The sequence below is a fragment of the Coregonus clupeaformis genome, chromosome 26, assembly GCF_020615455.1.
Source record: "Coregonus clupeaformis isolate EN_2021a chromosome 26, ASM2061545v1, whole genome shotgun sequence".
NCBI classification, from domain to species: Eukaryota; Metazoa; Chordata; class Actinopteri; order Salmoniformes; family Salmonidae; genus Coregonus; species Coregonus clupeaformis.
This window is the reverse complement of record NC_059217.1, coordinates 7119841-7138643: the sequence shown is the minus strand read 5'-3', so window position 1 is coordinate 7138643 and position 18803 is coordinate 7119841. Positions and strand designations below refer to the sequence as shown.

General features: G+C 42.3%; 1 protein-coding gene across 7 annotated transcripts in view; it reads right to left on the bottom strand.

The window, feature by feature from the left end:
* clocka (clock circadian regulator a) overlaps nt 1-18803 on the bottom strand; it is a 72613-nt gene that overhangs the window by 15897 nt on the left and 37913 nt on the right. For 5 of the 7 annotated variants that reach the window (XM_041848779.1, XM_041848784.1, XM_041848785.1 and 2 more), the window contains exons 3-7: nt 9529-9593; nt 9020-9264; nt 7246-7337; nt 1152-1214; nt 875-1023 (exon numbers count right to left, since the gene is read on the bottom strand). In XM_041848779.1, coding sequence (XP_041704713.1) covers nt 875-1023; nt 1152-1214; nt 7246-7265 — 232 coding nt within the window. In that variant the 5' untranslated portion in view covers nt 7266-7337; nt 9020-9264; nt 9529-9593. Of the gene's footprint in view, nt 1-874; nt 1024-1151; nt 1215-7245; nt 7338-9019; nt 9265-9528; nt 9594-11616; nt 12332-18803 lie in introns of those variants that run through there. The other 2 variants (XM_041848783.1, XM_041848782.2) reach the window with 2 other exon arrangements.

Sequence of the window (18803 nt, the reverse complement as noted above, 5' to 3'; positions counted from 1 at the left end):
ATGGGAACTTTCCAGTCCCACAAAAAATGCAACAAAGCGCCCATGCAAAGAAACTTATTCCAGTGTCGGCCTGTCTGCCAGCTGAAAATCTTTACCAGTGTGTTCAAGCTACCGGCCCCTCGCCCTCCATCCAAAGCATGCATAGTCTATTGTAGTTACTGACGTTACAGGCGTGACTTAGAAATTAGGGAGAGAGATTTTTAATTAGAGAACAATGGATTCACTTTTTCCATGCAATTTAAGGATACTATAGTTACAGTATCATGTTTCACATTGGATTTATTAACTACAAAAAGGTAACGATTTTATTTTAATTGTGGTGCTGCTCTGCACACACAAGTTTGAAGCTCTTGAACACTCTAGCCGGCATTATGAGTAATGTAATGGAACTGAGAGTCATGATCAAGGGCTGGGTCTGGTCTGTTAGTTAAGCCAACTCTCTGAAGTTCAAAGACATTCAAAGTTCCTTTATAGAAGCCGCTCCTCCGTAGGTATAATTCTGTGGGCTTAATTCAGATAATATATGTCATAACAACAAGATGCCCAGTGCTTCCTCACCCGCCAAATTTCAGTCGCATGTCGCACACTAGACTTGTCTGTCCAATGCATGTGCATTGCTTGCCTGCTCCATAGCAAGCTGCTCTATCCATTTGTGAAGTAATTTTCGAGCTACATGTTTAAAAAAATGTTGATTTCAGAAGTTTAAAAAGGAACAATATAAACAGTTACTTTTTTGGGGTTCGAACCGGTTCAGATCTTTATTTTGCTGGTTGGAACAGTGGAATCATTTCGGTTCCCTGGTTAAAACAGTTAAATGTTCCTATTTTTCCAGACATGTTGATGACCAAGGGCTAGAAGGAGGAGAGGTCCTTACCTTTATGCTTGCGCAGGAAGTCGATGCTCTTCTGTAAGATGGTAGACTTGTCCATCTTCCGAGTGTTGCCCGGCAACATGGTAGCCAGCTCCTTGATGAGGACATTGAACTGGTCTCTGCGCTTCTTCTCAGACTTGTTACGGGACACTCTGGAGGGTTGGAGATGTTAAACATAAGAATACACATACTAAGATGCAAACAAAAACAACACAATGATCCAACTAAGCCTTGTACAGAGTTCCCTTTAATGGAGTGCTGGAGCTTATTAAGACCTCACCGTTTTGCTTTGTCCTTTTCATCTTCTTCCATTAACCCATCAAAGATACTGCTGGCGTCATCCCTGCAAAACAACCAACCAACCAGTCAAACAACATCCTCCAATCCTAAACCTCTACTCAATAAGGACCAGCCAATCACATACCACGGCCCCAAAACAATTTAAAATCTATTTATTTAAATGTAGTGCACTAACTTTACATTTACTCACACTTAAATAATGTCAGAGGAATATTATAACATATATTCAATTACAGACCAGAACAAAAAACCCTTGACAATGGCATTACAAAATAATTATTTTGGGCCAAACATAAGAGGTGCAGATAGCATTGGCCAGACTGCTACCTCAGCCCAGGCAGTAAAGGGCAGTGCCAGGCTCAGTCTATATTTAGACAGAGACTTGTGCTCTGTGACTCAGCTGCTATCAAGGAACAAAGGCCGGGGATGAGACTCATTTGCCTTGGAAGGGAGAACCATTCGCTTACTCAGCCGACCAAGACTGACATCACTAACGTATGTCAAATGGTCATTATTAGGACCTTGACAAGTGGCATTGGCAATGTTCTGCCTGCAGTTAGAACATAATAATAAGTACAGTGTGGATGAGACCTATTGAAGCCTATGGTGCTGTGTATACGTGCCAATATGCATGTAGCTGTGCGTGTGTGTGTACATGCAGTAAATGTTAATATGTACACCTCCAAGAAAATATTTTAAAGTACTCGTCTGTCTGTCTACATGCATTGCATGCGTGGATATGCAGGTGCACTTTCCTCAGGTCCAGGTGAGGGGTCACTGTGCTCCTCAGTCCTTCCAGCCAGTACCATAGATGTTTATTGGCCAACCGGAGTCACTCCTGAGGTCTATTTTCACTGCACACTTCCTCCCTTTCAACAATCATTCATGAATCACTGATCGAGATTCCTTGGAGGGGGGAAATCATGCTAATGCACATGCGTGCTGATCTGAGCCTGTGCCATTCTGTGGAATGAGGTATACTGGCACACTTTCTGTATGTGTGCATCTGTCCCCATATTTGCCCTTATGCGTTTTGGTGCATGCTGTGTGAGTATGAGAATAATGTTTTGTGTGAGTGTGTGTGTTTTTAACCCCAGAGCTGCTACGATCAAATCAGCTTCAATTACACTCACCAATGCTATTTTTAGACGAAGCCATTAACATCAACAATGTAGAAACCTGATGGTTTAATATCAAACAATAATAAAGACACAGTAAAAACAAGCACACAGCCACGGACAGATAAGTACAGCCAGGCTCTGGCTTATCATTAGCCCTAATGGTGTTTGCTCTCATATGAGAATGAATGGGACTCGGGAGAAATGTGAACTGATATAGACGGAAAGACCTTTCTTTTTAGATTTCCCCTTGCTGGAGGCATCAGAGCAACAACAAATGCCCAAGAAGATGCCACACGACTAAATGAAACTCTACCCATAGTACACTATTAAATTAGGCCACCTAAAGCTGGCAGTGTTTTATTATGCTGCCATGTAAAACTTGAGGATTGGGTATTTAAGCTGGTGTGAATAGTGTGTCGACAGCTCTACCCTCTGCCTTACAGGGGCAGAGCTACAGAGGACCGGAGGGCTATATGGGTGTGGCAACAAAACACTATTTCTTTAAGTAGCAGCCAAAGAGGGTCAAAGTGTGAATAAGTAAATTGAGTTACATTTTTCTAACATTTACAGTGCCTTCAGAAAGCATTCATAGCCCTTGACTTATTCCACATTTTGTTGTGTTACAGCATGAATTAAAATTTTATTATATTTTTTAAATCTCACCAATCTACACACAATATCCCATAATGACAAAGAGAAAACATGTTTTTACAATTTGTTGACTATTTATTGAAAATGAAATACTTTGCAGAAGCACCTTTGGCAGCGATTACAGCTGTGAGTCTTTCTGGGTAAGTCTCTAAGAGCCTTCCACACCTGGATTGTGCAACATTTGCTCATTATTATTTTCAAAATTCTTCAAGCTCTGTCAAATTGGTTGTTGATCATTGCTAGACAACCATTTTCAGGTCTTGCCATAGACTTTCAAGTAGATTTAAGTCATAACTGTAACTCGACCACTCAGGAACATTCACTGTCTTCTTGGTAAGCAACTCCAGTGTAGATTTGGCCTTGTGATTTAGGGCAACTACAGTGTAGATTTGGCCTTGTGTTTTAGGTTATTGTCCTGCTGAAAGGTGAATTAATCTCCCAGTGTCTGGTGGAAAGCAGACAGAAACAGGTTTTCCTCTAGGATTTTGCCTGTGCTTAGCTCCATTCCATTTCTTTTTTATGCTGAATAACTCCTAAGTCCTTAACGATTACAAGCATACCCATAACATGATCCAGCCACCACTATGCTTGAAAATATGGAGAGTGGTACTCAGTAATGTGTTGCATTGGACTTGCCCCAAACATAACACTTTGCATTCAGGATAGAAAGTTAATTGCTTTGCCAAATTTTTTGCATTATTACTTTAGTGCCTTGTTGCAAACAGGATGCATGTTTTGGATTATTTGTATTCTGTACAGGCTTCCTTCTTTTCACTCTGTCAATTAGGTTAGTACAGCCATTAAACTCTATCTGTTTTAAAGTCACCATTGGCCTCATGGTGAAATCCCTGAGCGGTTTCCTTCCTCTCCCGCAGCTGAGTTAGGAAGGCATTGGAAAACCTCCCTGGTCATTGTGGTTGAATCTGTGAAATTCAGTGCTCGACTGAGGGACCTTACAGGTAATTGTACAGTGAGGGGAAAAAGTATTTGATCCCCTGCTGATTTTGTACGTTTGCCCATTGACAAAGAAATGATCAGTCTATAATTTTAATGGTAGGTTTATTTGAACAGTGAGAGACAGAATAACAACAAAAAAATCCAGAAAAACGCATGTCAAAAATTTTATACATTGATTTGCATTTTAATGAGGGAAATAAGTATTTGACGCCCTCTCAATCAGAAAGATTTCTGGCTCCCAGGTGTCTTTCATACAGGTAATGAGCTGAGATTAGGAGCACACTCTTAAAGGGAGTGCTCCTAATCTCAGCTTGTTACCTGTATAAAATACATCTGTCCACAGAAGCAATCAATCAATCAGATTCCAAACTCTCCACCATGGCCAAGACCAAAGAGCTCTCCAAGGATGTCATGGACAAGATTGTAGACCTACACAAGGCTGGAATGGGCTACAAGACCATCGCCAAGCAGCTTGGTGAGAAGGTGACAACAGTTGGTGTGATTATTCGCAAATGGAAGAAACACAAAATAACTGTCAATCTCCCTCGGCCTGGGGCCCCATGCAAGATCTCACCTCGTGGAGTTGCAATGATCATGAGAACGGTGAGGAATCAGCCCAGAACTACACGGGAGGATCTTGTCAATGATCTCAAGGCAGCTGGGACCATAGTCACCAAGAAAACAATTGGTAACACACAACACTGTGAAGTCCTGAAATCCTGCAGCGCCCGCAAGTTCCCCCTGCTCAAGAAAGCACATATACAGGGCCCTCTGAAGTTTGCCAATGAACATCTGAATGATTCAGAGGAGAACTGGGTGAAAGTGTTGTGGTCAGATGAGACCAAAATCGAGCTCTTTGGCATCAACTCAACTCGCCGTGTTTGGAGGAGGAGGAATGCTGCCTATGACCCCAAGAACACCATCCCCACCGTCAAACATGGAGGTGGAAACATTATGCTTTGGGGGTGTTTTTCTGCTAAGGGGACAACTTCACCGCATCAAAGGGACAATGGACGGGGCCATGTACCGGGGGTGAGAACCTCCTTCCCTCAGCCAGGGCATTGAAAATGGGTCGTGGATGGGTATTCCAGCATGACAATGACCCAAAACACACGGCCAAGGCAACAAAGGAGTGGCTCAAGAAGAAGCACATTAAGGTCCTGGAGTGGCCTAGCCAGTCTCCAGACCTTAATCCCATAGAAATCTGTGGAGGGAGCTGAAGGTTCGAGTTGCCAAACGTCAGCCTCGAAACCTTAATGACTTGGAGAAGATCTGCAAAGAGGAGTGGAACAAAATCCCTCCTGAGATGTGTGCAAACCTGGTGGCCAACTACAAGAAACATCTGACCTCTGTGATTGCCAACAAGGGTTTTTCCACCAAGTACTAAGTCATGTTTTGCAGAGGGGTCAAATACTTATTTCCCTCATTAAAATGCAAATCAATTTATAACATTTTTGACATGCATTTTTCTGGATTTTTGTTGTTGTTATTCTGTCTCTCACTGTTCAAATAAACCTACCATTAAAATTATAGACTGATCATGTCTTTGTCAGTGGGCAAACGTACAAAATCAGCAGGGGATCAAATACTTTTTTCCCTCATTGTATGTGTGCGGTACAGAGATGAGGTAGCCATTCAAAAATCATGTTTGACACAATTATTGCACACAGAATGAGTCCAAGAAACTTATTATGTAACCTGAATGCAAATGTTTACTCCTGTACTTAATTTAGGCTTGCCATAACAAAGGGGTTGAATAACAAAGGGGTTGAATACTTATTTAATACGCATTTCAGCTTGTCATTTTTTATTAATTTGTAAACATTTCAAAAGTCAATTCCACTTTGACATTATGGGGTATTGTGTGTAGGCCAGTGACAAAAACATCTCAATTTAATCAGTTTTAAATCCAGGCTGTAACAAAACAAAATGTGAAAAAAAGTAAAGGGATGTGAATACTTTCTGAAGGCACTGTACATCAAACACCAACTATCACCCTAACCTGTAAATCACTTATCTTCACTGTATTTAACAAGGCAAGTCCATTAAGAACAATTTCTTATTTACAATGACAACCTGGAAAGGTATAGTATATCCCTGACTGGAGGAAAAGTATACCAGGGTTGGGGTCAATTTGGAATATCTGAATGTAATTAATTTCAAACAATTAATTTGAATTCGACACACCCCATAGGAAGAAGAATTTGAATTGAATTTGAATTTAAAGAAGTAGAATTTAATTCAAAGCAATTCAAATCAATTCAACTGAGACGTGAAACATGAAAGTCTCATGCATTCGACAAATCTTTTATCAAAAGGATATTCCACTTAATGCAATGAATACTCAGTCAATATTCACGTAATAATAAGGAATTCCCCTCAACCACGCCCACAAATTGAGGAAAACAAACATTCTTTGCCATTGACCCCCAGTGTAAAAGAGCCATCTTCATCATACATTTTTTGTTATACAGAAATATCAAAACATCACGAAAAGCTGCTGTGTTGTTCAATGTAGATGTTACCAGGTCAAAAATCCCGACCTACGGTTCGCAATACTCCCACGTAGGGAAATAGAGCCTGCAAGAAGAGCCCTGTGGCTTCAGGCTATTCAGCGTGGGAGAGTGGGAAATGTGGGGAACCCGGTGTCCATGTAGGCTACACATGTGTGGAAAACATTTCATCACAGGTAAGACATTTATCTTGTTTAGTATAGTTTGTTTGTAACTGCACTCACTCCTTTTTTATTTTTTTACCCTTATTTTTACCAGGTACGTTGACTGAGAAAACATTCTCATTTACAGCAACATCATTTTTCTGATATTTAAAAACATTAAGGGAATTATGAATTATTATAGACAACCCACATGACAGTGGAGGTAGAGTTCAGTGGTGCCTGACAGAGAGGCCCCTCTGTTGCATTAGACGGCATGCACACAAACACACAAACTGAGGGAAGAGAAAAACACCACCCACTCAAAATGGAGCAGGGATGAGTGGCATACTAATCCTGGGGTTAAGAGCGGGAGATCCCGTGCTGGTAGGATACAGGGACACTCCCGCTGTCACTCAGCTAGCCAGCCAGTTAAAACAGGTCCAGAGCCACAGAGTCCACCCACACACAGGTCAGTCACACACACCTAAAACGTTGCTTGAAATCACCATGGGGACTGAGTGCAGCCAAGGTGAAGCTCCGATTACGATATATATTTTTTTACTCCTCGGTTAAGGATTTTTAACCACAGGTGATTTCAGAGACAGTGTCTCAGTTACCAGTTTGATGAGCAGGTAAGGTAGGATATTTATTTCTCTCAGGTGTAGGAGGAGATTGGTAGACTGACTCACCCGCCTATGCTGGAAGTCATCTTGTAGCCTGTTCAGGGTCGCAGTGGTGGAGAGGGGCCTTTTAATCGTGAGGTAGACATTTGTGAATTAACCTGTCAGAAAAAGCGAGATTAGCAGTGAAATGGCCTGAAACAAAAAATGATGTACAGTACCAGTCAAAAGTTTGGACACACCTACATTATACTTCTACATTATATAATAATAGTGAAGACATCAAAACTATGAAATAACACATATGGAATCATGTAGTAACCAAAAAAGTGTTAAACAAATCAAAATATATTATATATTTGAGATTCTTCGAAGTAGCAACTCTTTGCCTTGATGACAGCTTTGCACACTCTTGGCATTCTCTCAACCAGCTTCATGAGGTAGTCACATGGAATGCATTTCAATTAACAGGAGCCTTGTTAAAAGTTAATTTGTGGAATTTCTTTCCTTCTTATTGCGTTTGAGCCAATCAGTTGTGTTGTGACAAGGTAGGGGTGGTATACAGAAGATAGCCCTATTTGGTAAAAGACCAAGTCCATATTATGGCAATAACAGCTCAAATAAGCAAAGAGAAACGACAGTCCATCATTACTTAAAGACATGAAGGTCAGTCAATACGGAACATTTCAAGAACTTTGAATGTTTCTTCAAGTGATCTCGCAAAAACCATCAAGCGCTATGATTAAACTGGCTCTCATGAGGACCGCCACAGGAAAGGAAGACCCAGAGTTACCTCTGCTGCAAAGGATAAGTTCATTAGAGTTAACTGCACCTCAGATTGCAGCCGAAATTAATGCTTCACAGAGTTCAAGTAACAGACATCTCAACATCAACTGTTCATAGGAGACTGATGAATCAGGCCTTCATGGTCAAATTGCTGAAAAGAAACCACTACTAAAGGACACCAATAAGAAGAAGAGACTTGCTTGGGCCAAGAAACATAAGTAATGGACATTAGACCGGTGGAAATCTGTCCTTTGGTCTGATGAGTCCAAATTTGAGATTTTTGGTTCCAATCGCTGTGTCATTGTGAGACGCAGAGTAGGTGAACGGATGATCTCTGCATGTGTGATTCCCACCGTGAAGCATGGAGGAGGAGGTGTAATGGTGTGGGGGTGCTTTGCTGGTGACACTGTTGGTGAATTATTTAGAATTCAAGGCACACTTAACCAGCATGGCTACCAGAGCATACTGCAGTGATACGCCATCCCATCTGGTTTGCACTAAGTGGGACTATCATTTGTTTTTCAACAGGACAATGACCCAACACACCTCCAGGTTGTGTAAGGGTTATTTGACCAAGAAGGAGAGTGATGGAGTGCTGCATCAGATGACCTGGCCTCCACAATCACCCGACCTCAACCCAATTGAGATGGTTTGGGTTGAGTTGGACCACAGAGTGAAGGAAAAGCAGCCAACAAGTGCTCAGCATATGTGGGAACTCCTTCAAGACTGTTGGAAAAGCATTCCTCATGAAGCTGATTGAGAGAATGCCAAGAGTGTGCAAAGCTGTCATCAAGGCAAAGGGTGGCTACTTTGAAGAATCTCAAATCTGAAATATATTTCAATTGTTTAACACTTTTTTGGTTACTACATGATCCCATATGTGCTATTTCATAGTTTTGATGTCTTCACTATTATTCTACAATGTAGAAAATAGTAAAACTAAAGAAAAACCCTTGAATGAGTAGGTGTGTCCAAACTTTTGACTGGTACTGTATATCACACAGAATAGCCCACAGCCTCCATCCCTGAAGGGCAGCAGCACCCAGCCCAACCTTACCTCTTGTCTACCCTACTCTGTGGGAGGATGAGGAGTGTGGTGTAGGATGAAGGTCCAGTCTGTGAGGAGACACTGTGGGGATGGCAGAGGTCTGTGTGCCCCCTAGGGGAGATGGGTTGTTATGAGAGTCACAGAGAGGATCCTGTGTCAAAGACCAGCTGTTGTCAACAGGTCCTTGCTGAGCTGAGCTTTCCGCCGGGTTCGGTTGTGGACATACCTCATGACAGCTACATCGGATGCTCTAACTGGTTACAAAACAGAAGACATTACATGAGTAAACCTTTGGAGTTTTCTATTTATTCAATCCCAAATGTACTTGTGTACCCTAGGTCCTTGTGTCGATCTGAAATGAATGTTTGGAGAAATGTTACATGGAGAAAATTCCACCTAGCGTATCAGTGGGCTAAGTGGCGCTATAATTCTCATGTGCCTAGGGGAAGGGTGTAGGGGTCAATTTGGGACTGTCTGTAAATCACACTGGTTAGTACAGAGCAGAGGTAAGCACTTACTGATCACATGGTTCGTCTGGAGCCGCTACGGCACTGGACTAGAAGATACCTTTTTCTTCTCAGATCTAAAATAAGAAAACACACATTACATTATACCCTGAAACACACGCACACACACACACACACCCACAACGTTATACCCTGAAAACAGACACACAAATAACCTTACATACAGACGCACACATAACCTTATACCCTTAGAGATGACACATGATGATGGAACAGCTGATTCAAAGAGATAGATGGGTCACAACAGCCACAGCCTCATGTACGCAACCAAAAACACAAACTGACATTATAAAATCCTTGTTTAGACACAGGCCCTAGTCTTTAAACTGATTAGCGGTCCTAATGATACCTACTTCTGCCAATGCAAGGATGTCTACAGTAGAGCTCGACTGACCAATATAAATCACTAATGGAGAGCTTTCCTAAAATGACCCAACAGATTGCAATGCCTGGATAGAACAGACCATCAGATTTAGTGTTAGACAAAATGTTAAACTATGAACACATTTTAGGAGAGAAAGAGAGAGACAGACATTAGGGTGTGGTGGGTATGGCTGAGTGTCTAGGTGAATGAGGGGAGTGCTGGGGCCAAGTGCCTGATAGAAGGGGGGCAGGCCAGTGTCACAGGCCATTGCCTTTCAGCTATGCCCATTTTGCTGCTCTCTGCATGTGACAGATACATTTGACCTGCACAGGCAGCATGACACACAGACTCTCACACACAAACACATCACATAACACACAGAGAATAAGGTCTCTGTCCATAACATAAGGTTACAGGTTTAATGAACTCTCAACGTGACCATGTATGTAAGCAGCAGCACGTTTCTATCCACTTATGTAGCCTTGCAACACGGGCACAGCCAATTTTTTGCAGTTGTCTTTCAACTTCTGGCGCATTGACACAGCTGGTGATGTCGTTAAATATAAATTACATTTGTCAAAACTATAAAATAACTTGTGACTATAAAATAACTTGCACAGAATTTGAAAGATACTCCAGTGCCAAAATATATAGATTTCTTTTTTAGCATACTTTTTCACGTAGTATAAGCTAGGGATGGGCACGGTTAATCGAATATCCGAACAGACGTTAGTATTCCATCACTTGTTGTGTATGTTAATTTGAGAGAAAAAAATCTTGGCCTTATTTTAACAATGAAAAATCTGTCTAAATTAAATGATCCCTGTGACATTGCTGCATACAAGGACATACCATGACATTTGAAATGATTAACTTAATAAAACAAACTTTTGAATGTAGTTTTTATGACGGTGTGTTGTTTAGCCCACCAGGCAGCTCTGATAACATTATGCTATTTTCCCCTCTTTAATTAGCGATTACAGGCACACACCTAATGGAGGTTCCACAAGACCTGACACAGATCAATGCAAAATACTCAGCAGAAAACATTCTTCAAACAGAATCCGTTCAAATCAAATGTATTTGTCACGTACACAGTTTACAGCAGGTATAAACGGTGCAGAGAAATGCTTACAGTTCTATCATGGCAAACATCAGACTTCTCTTTCACTGTTGCCGTTAGCCAAAAACTACCGGAGAATAGCAGCCTGTCTGCTGTTGTGGTACCTCTGCCCTCAGTAATTGTGTATTCTGATTGGTCAAGAGCAATTTATTAGATTTTGTTTTGTGTTTTTGGACTATCTGGTTATCCGAACTAATTTCAAGATATTATTCAAATAGTGAAATAATTTCAAATGCCCATCCCTAGTGTAAGCACTTGGAAGCCGACGTTATCATAATTAGCATTCCCATAGGAGTTGACAGGTTTTAATGTTTTCATTAATTTTCCTCAACTAATAATTAATATTTTAGATTCTGTGCACGTTATTTAATAGTTTTGAAAAATGTTATTAATATTTAACGATGGTTTTGCTTGTGGCTTGGTTCAAGTGGGCAGGGCTACATAAGGTGAATACGGGTCCCAGCATGTGAGTGGTGTCTCCTCTCATCTCACCTACAGCTTTTTGAGGGGTAATCAGACCAAAGCAGAGAGCAACATTTCATTTATACACTGTTGTTTAAAAAGCTGATAATCACTAAAACTGTGTCAATACCAAAAAAGGGTCAGAGTAGACAGTTGGATCGATTCCGTGGAAAAGTCAACCTGAGTATACACAAATAAGGTTAGTCATTTCCAAATGAAACCACATTGACACTTATCCTTAAAGGGGCAGTGCCGTTAAAAACGTGATTTCCTGTGTTTTACACATATTTCCACACTAGGAGGTTGGAATAATACTGTAAAATTGCAAAAATTATGATAATGCACTTTTATTGTAAGAGCTGTTTGAAAAGACCGCCTGAAATTTCAGCTTGTTTGGCTGGGTGGGTTTTTTGGACCGCCTGGTGACATCTGGCGGTATAAGTTAATAGACCAATAACAAAGAGTTTGCCCTCATCTCTGCCAATAATAGTTAGTTTTCAGGTTATAGGTCCCTCCCATAAGGCCCCTCAGACCACTACCAGACAGTCTTAGCAAAATTCTTGCTTGAGAAATTGCATTTTGGGGGGGCATTGTAATTGAAGACAATCACAGTAAGGTACTTCATTGTTGCCCAATTTAAAAAATATATATATATTAAGATCAAAACTGCTGCATCGGACCTTTAAGGTCAGTATGTTGGAGTTCAGACTTTACTTGAAAAGTTTAAGTAGGAACTTGCATGAATTTTGACCATTACAGAGTAGGATGCCAAGTCTCAAAAAAGGCTTTTCAGTCAATCATATTTCATGGGGAGGCCCTGCTCTCTCCTTTCCCAGATGTTTAGTTCATTTCATTCCGATCTCCTCTGCATTATTGTAGCCATCTGCTACAGCCTGTCAACTATGCCTCTGCCTATCCCTGTTCTCTCCTCTCCGCACAGGCTACACAAACGCCTCACACCGCGTGGCTGCTGCCTCTCTAACCTGGTGGTCCCTGCACGCACCACACACCTGGAGTTCCAGGTCTCAGGCAGCCTCTGGAACTGCCGTTCTGCTGCCAACAAGGCTGACTTCATCCCAGCCTATGCTACCCTCCAGTCCCTCGACTTCCTGGCGCTGACGGAAACATGGATTACCACTGAAAACACTGCTACTCCTACTGCTCTCTCCTCGTCTGACCATGTGTTCTCGCATACCCCGAGAGAATCTGGTCAGAGGGGTGGTGGCACAGGAATCCTCATCTCTCCCAAGTGGTCATTCTCAATTTTTCCCCTAACCCATCTGTCTATCTCCTCATTTGAATTCCACGCTGTCACAGTCACTAGCCCATTTAAGCTTAATATCCTTGTCATCTATCGCCCTCCAGGTTCCCTTGGAGAGTTCATCAATGAGCTTGACGCCTTGATAAGTTCCTTTCCTGAGGATGGCTCACCCTTCACAGTTTTGGGGGATTTCAACCTCCCTACGTCTACATTTGACTCATTTCTCTCTGCCTCCTTCTTTCCACTCCTCTCCTCTTTTGAACTCACCCTCTCACCGTCCCCCCCTACTCACAAGGCAGGCAATACGCTTGACTTCATCTTTACTAGATGTTGCTCTTCTACTAATCTCACTGCAAGTCCCCTCCATGTCTCCGACCACTACTTTGTATCCTTTTCTCTCTCGCTCTCCTCCAACACTACTCACTCTGCCCCTACACAGATGGTAACGCGCCGCCGCAACCTTCGCTCTCTCTCTCCCACAACTCTCTCCTCTTCCATCCTATCATCTCTTCCCTCTGCTCAATCCTTCTCCCTCCAATCTCCTGATTCTGCCTCCTCAACCCTCCTCTCCTCCCTTTCTGCATCCTTTGACTCCCTGTGTCCCCTATCCTCCCGGCCGGCTCGGTCCTCCCCTCCAGCTCCGTGGCTTGATGACTCATTGCGAGCTCACAGAACAGAGCTCCGGGCAGCTGAGCGGAAATGGAAGAAAACTAAACTCCCTGCCGACCTGGCATCTTTTCACTCCCTCCTCTCTACATTTTCTTCATCTGTTTCTGCTGCTAAGGCCACTTTCTACCACTCTAAATTCCAAGCATCTGCCTCTAACCCTAGGGAAGCTCTTTGCCACATTCTCCTCACTGCTGAATCCTCCCCCCCCCACCCCCCTCCTCCCTCTCTGTGGATGACTTCGCAACCACTTTGAAAAGAAGGTTGACGACATCCGATCCTCGTTTGTTATGTCTAATGACACTGCTGGTCCTGCTCACACTGCCCTACCCTATGCTTTGACTTCTTTCTCCCTCTCTCTCCAGATAAAATCTTGCGACTAGTGACTGCAGGCCGCCCAACAACCTGCCCGCTTGACCCCATCCCCTCCTCTCTTCTCCAGACCATCTCCGGTGACCTTCTCCCCTACCTCACCTCGCTGATCAACTCATCCTTGACCGCTGGCTATGTCCCTTCCGTCTTCAAGAGAGCGAGAGTTGCTCCCCTTCTCAAAAAAACCAACACTCGATCCCACTGATGTCAACAACTACAGACCAGTATCCCTTCTTTCTTTTCTTTCCAAAACTATTGAGCGTGCCGTCTTTAGCCAACTCTCTTGCTATCTCTCTCAGAATGACCTTCTTGATCCAAACCAGTCAGGTTTCAGGACTGGTCATTCAACTGAGACTGCTCTTCTCTGTGTCACGGAGGCTCTCCGCACTGCTAAAGCTAACGCTCTCTCCTCTGCTCTTGTCCTTCTAGACCTGTCTGCTGCCTTTGATACTGTGAACCATCAGATCCTCCTCTCCACCCTCTCCGAGCTGGGCATCTCCGGCGCGGCTCACTCCTGGATTGCGTCCTACCTGACCGGTCGCTCCTACCAAGTGGCGTGGCGAGAAGCTGTCTCCGCACCACGTGCTCTCACCACTGGTGTCCCCCAGGGCTCAGTTCTAGGCCCTCTCCTTTTCTCCCTATACACCAAGTCACTTGGCTCTGTCATATCCTCACATGGCCTCTCCTATCATTGCTACGCTGACGATACACAACTAATCTTCTCCTTTCCCCCTTCTGATAACCAGGTGGCGAATCGCATCTCTGCATGTCTGGCAGACATATCAGTATGGATGACGGATCACCACCTCAAGCTGAACCCTGGCAAGACGGAGCTGCTCTTCCTCCCGGGGAAGGACTGCCCGTTCCATGATCTCGCCATCACGGTTGACAACTCCGTTGTGTCCTCCTCCCAGAGTGCGAAGAGCCTTGGCGTGACCCTGGACAACACCCTGTCGTTCTCCGCTAACATCAAGGCGGTGACCCGATCCTGCAGGTTCATGCTCTACAACATTCGGAGAGTACGATCCTGCCTTACACAGGAAGCGGCACAGGTCCTAATACAGGCACTTGTCATCTCCCTTCTGGATTACTGCAACTCGCTGTTGGCTGGGCTCCCTGCCTGTGCCATTAAACCCCTACAACTCATCCAGAATGCCGCAGCCCGTCTGGTGTTCAACCTTCCCAAGTTCTCTCACGTCACCCCCCTCCTCCGCACACTCCACTGGCTTCCAGTTGAAGCTTGCATCCGTTACAAGACCATGGTGCTTGCCTATGGAGCAGTGAGGGGAACGGCACCTCCGTACCTTCAGGCTCTGATCAGTCCCTACACCCAGACGAGGGCATTGCGTTCATCCACCTCTGGCCTGCTGGCTCCCTTCCTCTGCGGAAGCATAGTTCCCGCTCAGCCCAGTCAAAACTGTTCGCTGCTCTGGCACCCCAATGGTGGAACAAGCTCCCTCACGACGCCAGGACAGCGGAGTCACTCACCACCTTCCGGAGACATTTGAAACCCCACCTCTTTAAGGAATACCTGGGATAGGATAAAGTAATCCTTCTACCCCCCCAAAAAAAAATGGTAAAGTGGTTATCCCACTGGCTATAGGGTGAATGCACCAATTTGTAAGTCGCTCTGGATAAGAGCGTCTGCTAAATGACGTAAATGTAAATGTAAATGTAAAGGGCTCACAGAGCTTGTTTTTCCATTCAAAGCTGTCCCCCAGTGTTAGTTATGAAGATGAGATGTTAATGAAGCAATACAGACCAAATTGAAGTGTCTTCAGTTTTGTTTGCATGTTCTACAGTCTTGTAAAAATAGGGGGCAACTGGGACAGGCAATGTAACATCCATAATGTTTAGGAATTTTTTTTGTAAAACATGCACCTTACATTGGATCATCTTGAAACTTTCTCTGTAAAGCTAACTATCATCAAGGTTTCATATGGTCTAATTGGTTCCTCTCTTTTCATTGTCAGTATCTTTTTTTAGCGTTTTGCTTTCTGTAACATCTATAACGGTTGTGGATGTGATGGATGGGTGAAGCTTGTGCATTCACCACATTTTGTGTGCTTGTTCTGATATGTATTTGTCAGACATTTACTGAAGTAATTGTAGATATCTTGAAAATGATGTTGTTGCTAAGATTAACTTGGAAAATCAGGCAGGTCACCTGTGATACAAGTCAGTATTAGACATCCATCCATGTCTGAGCACGTCGGTAGATAAAGGGGAAACCGGCCACTAGGGGCAACATTGAGCGCTGTTACCTTCAAGTAAGCATGTTCAAATCTAGCGATAGAAAGTTGCTTTTGATATATTTTTTTAAGCCTATCCCAAACCTTAACCATTCGGAGTTAATGCCTAACCTTAAGAATTCGGAGTCAATGCCTAAACTTAACATTAATCCTTAAGTCTATTGACGCACCCGTGCGTCAATCTAAGTAACATAATAAAATCCCCATCAAAATCTGTCAATTTAAGCTAGAGATATCTGTTTTGCATGGGCTGCGTCTCAATCCACTGCATCCGCCTATGTTGGCCTTCCGCATCTGTGGTGGAAGGTGGCCGAGCTACAGCGGTGTTTGTCAGACCATGAGACATCCCGAAAATCGGTCTTCTCATGAAAACATATGTAGCGTCCGAACGATTTGGCCTACAAATAATATGACCACTCTATGGAAAGACGAGACTCTCGTGAAGGTAAGCCATACAAATGAATGGAAGTATGGAGGTAAATTTGTGCCAACAAAAATAAGGGGTTAAATATGTGTCCAAAAAACTAAAATATGTATTCTAACCTTATTCCTTAGGATTCCTTTTTTGACTGTCTTTTTTTGCCATTTATGAATGTGTTATTCAATGTGTTTCTATGGGCTATAGTAATAAAGCCCAAATTCTATATTTTATCAAATCATTTTTGTTTTTGATACCTAAAGGGGTACTATAATTCAAAATCAAAAAGCTAAAACGATCCATGGTATGACCATCTTAAAACAATTCCATATGTTAGCTTAGTAGTAGTTGGCAGTATAGGCAGGCACATGTATTTTGTTTCATTTGCATATTTTGTTACATTATATGTGTCTATATTCGACAGGTAAAGGTTACTTTTGATATAGGCCTATATAAAGATTAAAAAAATACCTATTAGGGTGTGGTGCCTCGCCTTGTATACTATTCAGGCTACCTGTAATGATGCAATCCTAAGGAACTAGGGCTGGGTGATATGGCCAAAATATTAAATCACAATATTTTTCACGACAGTATTTTATGATTGTTTTATAATAAAAAGTTATAAATATGCTTTGAGTAGTTCATGACCCTAGGGTGGCAAAACATAAATAATTGATATCAATGGGGCTTTCTCCATTCTGATTGTTTTATACTGTTCAATTCAACTTCAACCCCCCCAAAATAATCTGCATTTTCATCTATTTTTGCATTTATTTGTTATCATTTCCACACTATGCCATGTAGGGCTGCATGATATTGTCAAAAAATCTAGGCCAAATTAATTAGTGAACTGTTAGAATCATGGAAATATACTTGATGTTAAATTCTAAAGTTGGAATATAGTGGACAGCACTTTTAAATTGAAGCCTTAGCGGGAAAGAAACTCCATCTGCAGCTCATTGCTATGAGCAGGAGGTGAAAGACTTTGGAGAAACCCCAATCTGATGATGAATCTGTTCAATTTATTGAAAGGAGTGGAGTGATGGATGTCTAGAAAGTTCACATACAGTATGTAGCTAAATTGAAGGATTAAATTGAAACTTTAGCTGGAGTTAACTCCAGCACGGTTGCTGAGATGAAGGATTAAATTGAAGCCTTAGCGGAAAGGCAACTCCATCTGTAGCTCATTTATGAGCTGAATGGCACGGTTGCTAGGGTGAAAACTGTGGTTGTAGCCTTAGCTGGAGGAATTGTTGCATTTCCATTGTCATTTTCATTGCACTTGCATTCAGTAGCATCTATGAATCACATTATTATTATGTATAGTATTGACGTCAAAACAGGAAAACCAAGGACACGGGTGGTTCCTAATGTTGTGAGATTCTTGCTAGTGTTTACAAAACAACTGGTTCTGAGAGATTAGGATCAGGATCTGCAATTGTAACAGTAAGCAACTGTAACAAAATGGATGACTGCAGTGTAGCCATTATTATGATGTTGCATGTATTGCTAAGACATAAGAATATGAAAGTGTGTTCTTATTTTAAATGTACAGTGGGGAAAAAAACGTATTTAGTCAGCCACCAATTGTGCAAGTTCTCCCACTTAAAAAGATGAGAGAGGCCTGTAATTTTCATCATAGGTACACGTCAACTATGACAGACAAAATGAGAAAATCACATTGTAGGATTTTTAATGAATTTATTTGCAAATTATGGTGGAAAATAAGTATTTGGTCAATAACAAAAGTTTCTCAATACTTTGTTATATACCCTTTGTTGACAATGACACAGGTCAAACGTTTTCTGTAAGTCTTCACAAGGTTTTCACACACTTTTGCTGGTATTTTGGCCCATTCCTCCATGCAGATCTCCTCTAGAGCAGTGATGTTTTGGGGCTGTCGCTGGGCAACACGGACTTTCAACTCCCTCCAAAGATTTTCTATGGGGTTGAGATCTGGAGACTGGCTAGGACACTCCAGGACCTTGAAATGTTTCTTACGAAGCCACTCCTTCGTTGCCCGGGCAAATACTTATTTTCCACCATAATTTGCAAATAAATTCATTAAAAATCCTAGAATGTGATTTTCTGGATTTATTTTTCTCAATTTGTCTGTCATAGTTGACGTGTACCTATGATGAAAATTACAGGCCTCTCTCATCTTTTTAAGTGGGAGAACTTGCACAATTGGTGGCTGACTAAATACTTTTTTCCCCCACTGTAGTTCTATTAATGCTAGAATTTGTCTTATTTTTATGTAGATCTGTACCTGTCTATGTTATGTACTATGTCATATTATGTAGTTCTGTCCTTCAGCTGTAATTGTCTATTAATGTTTTATACAACGG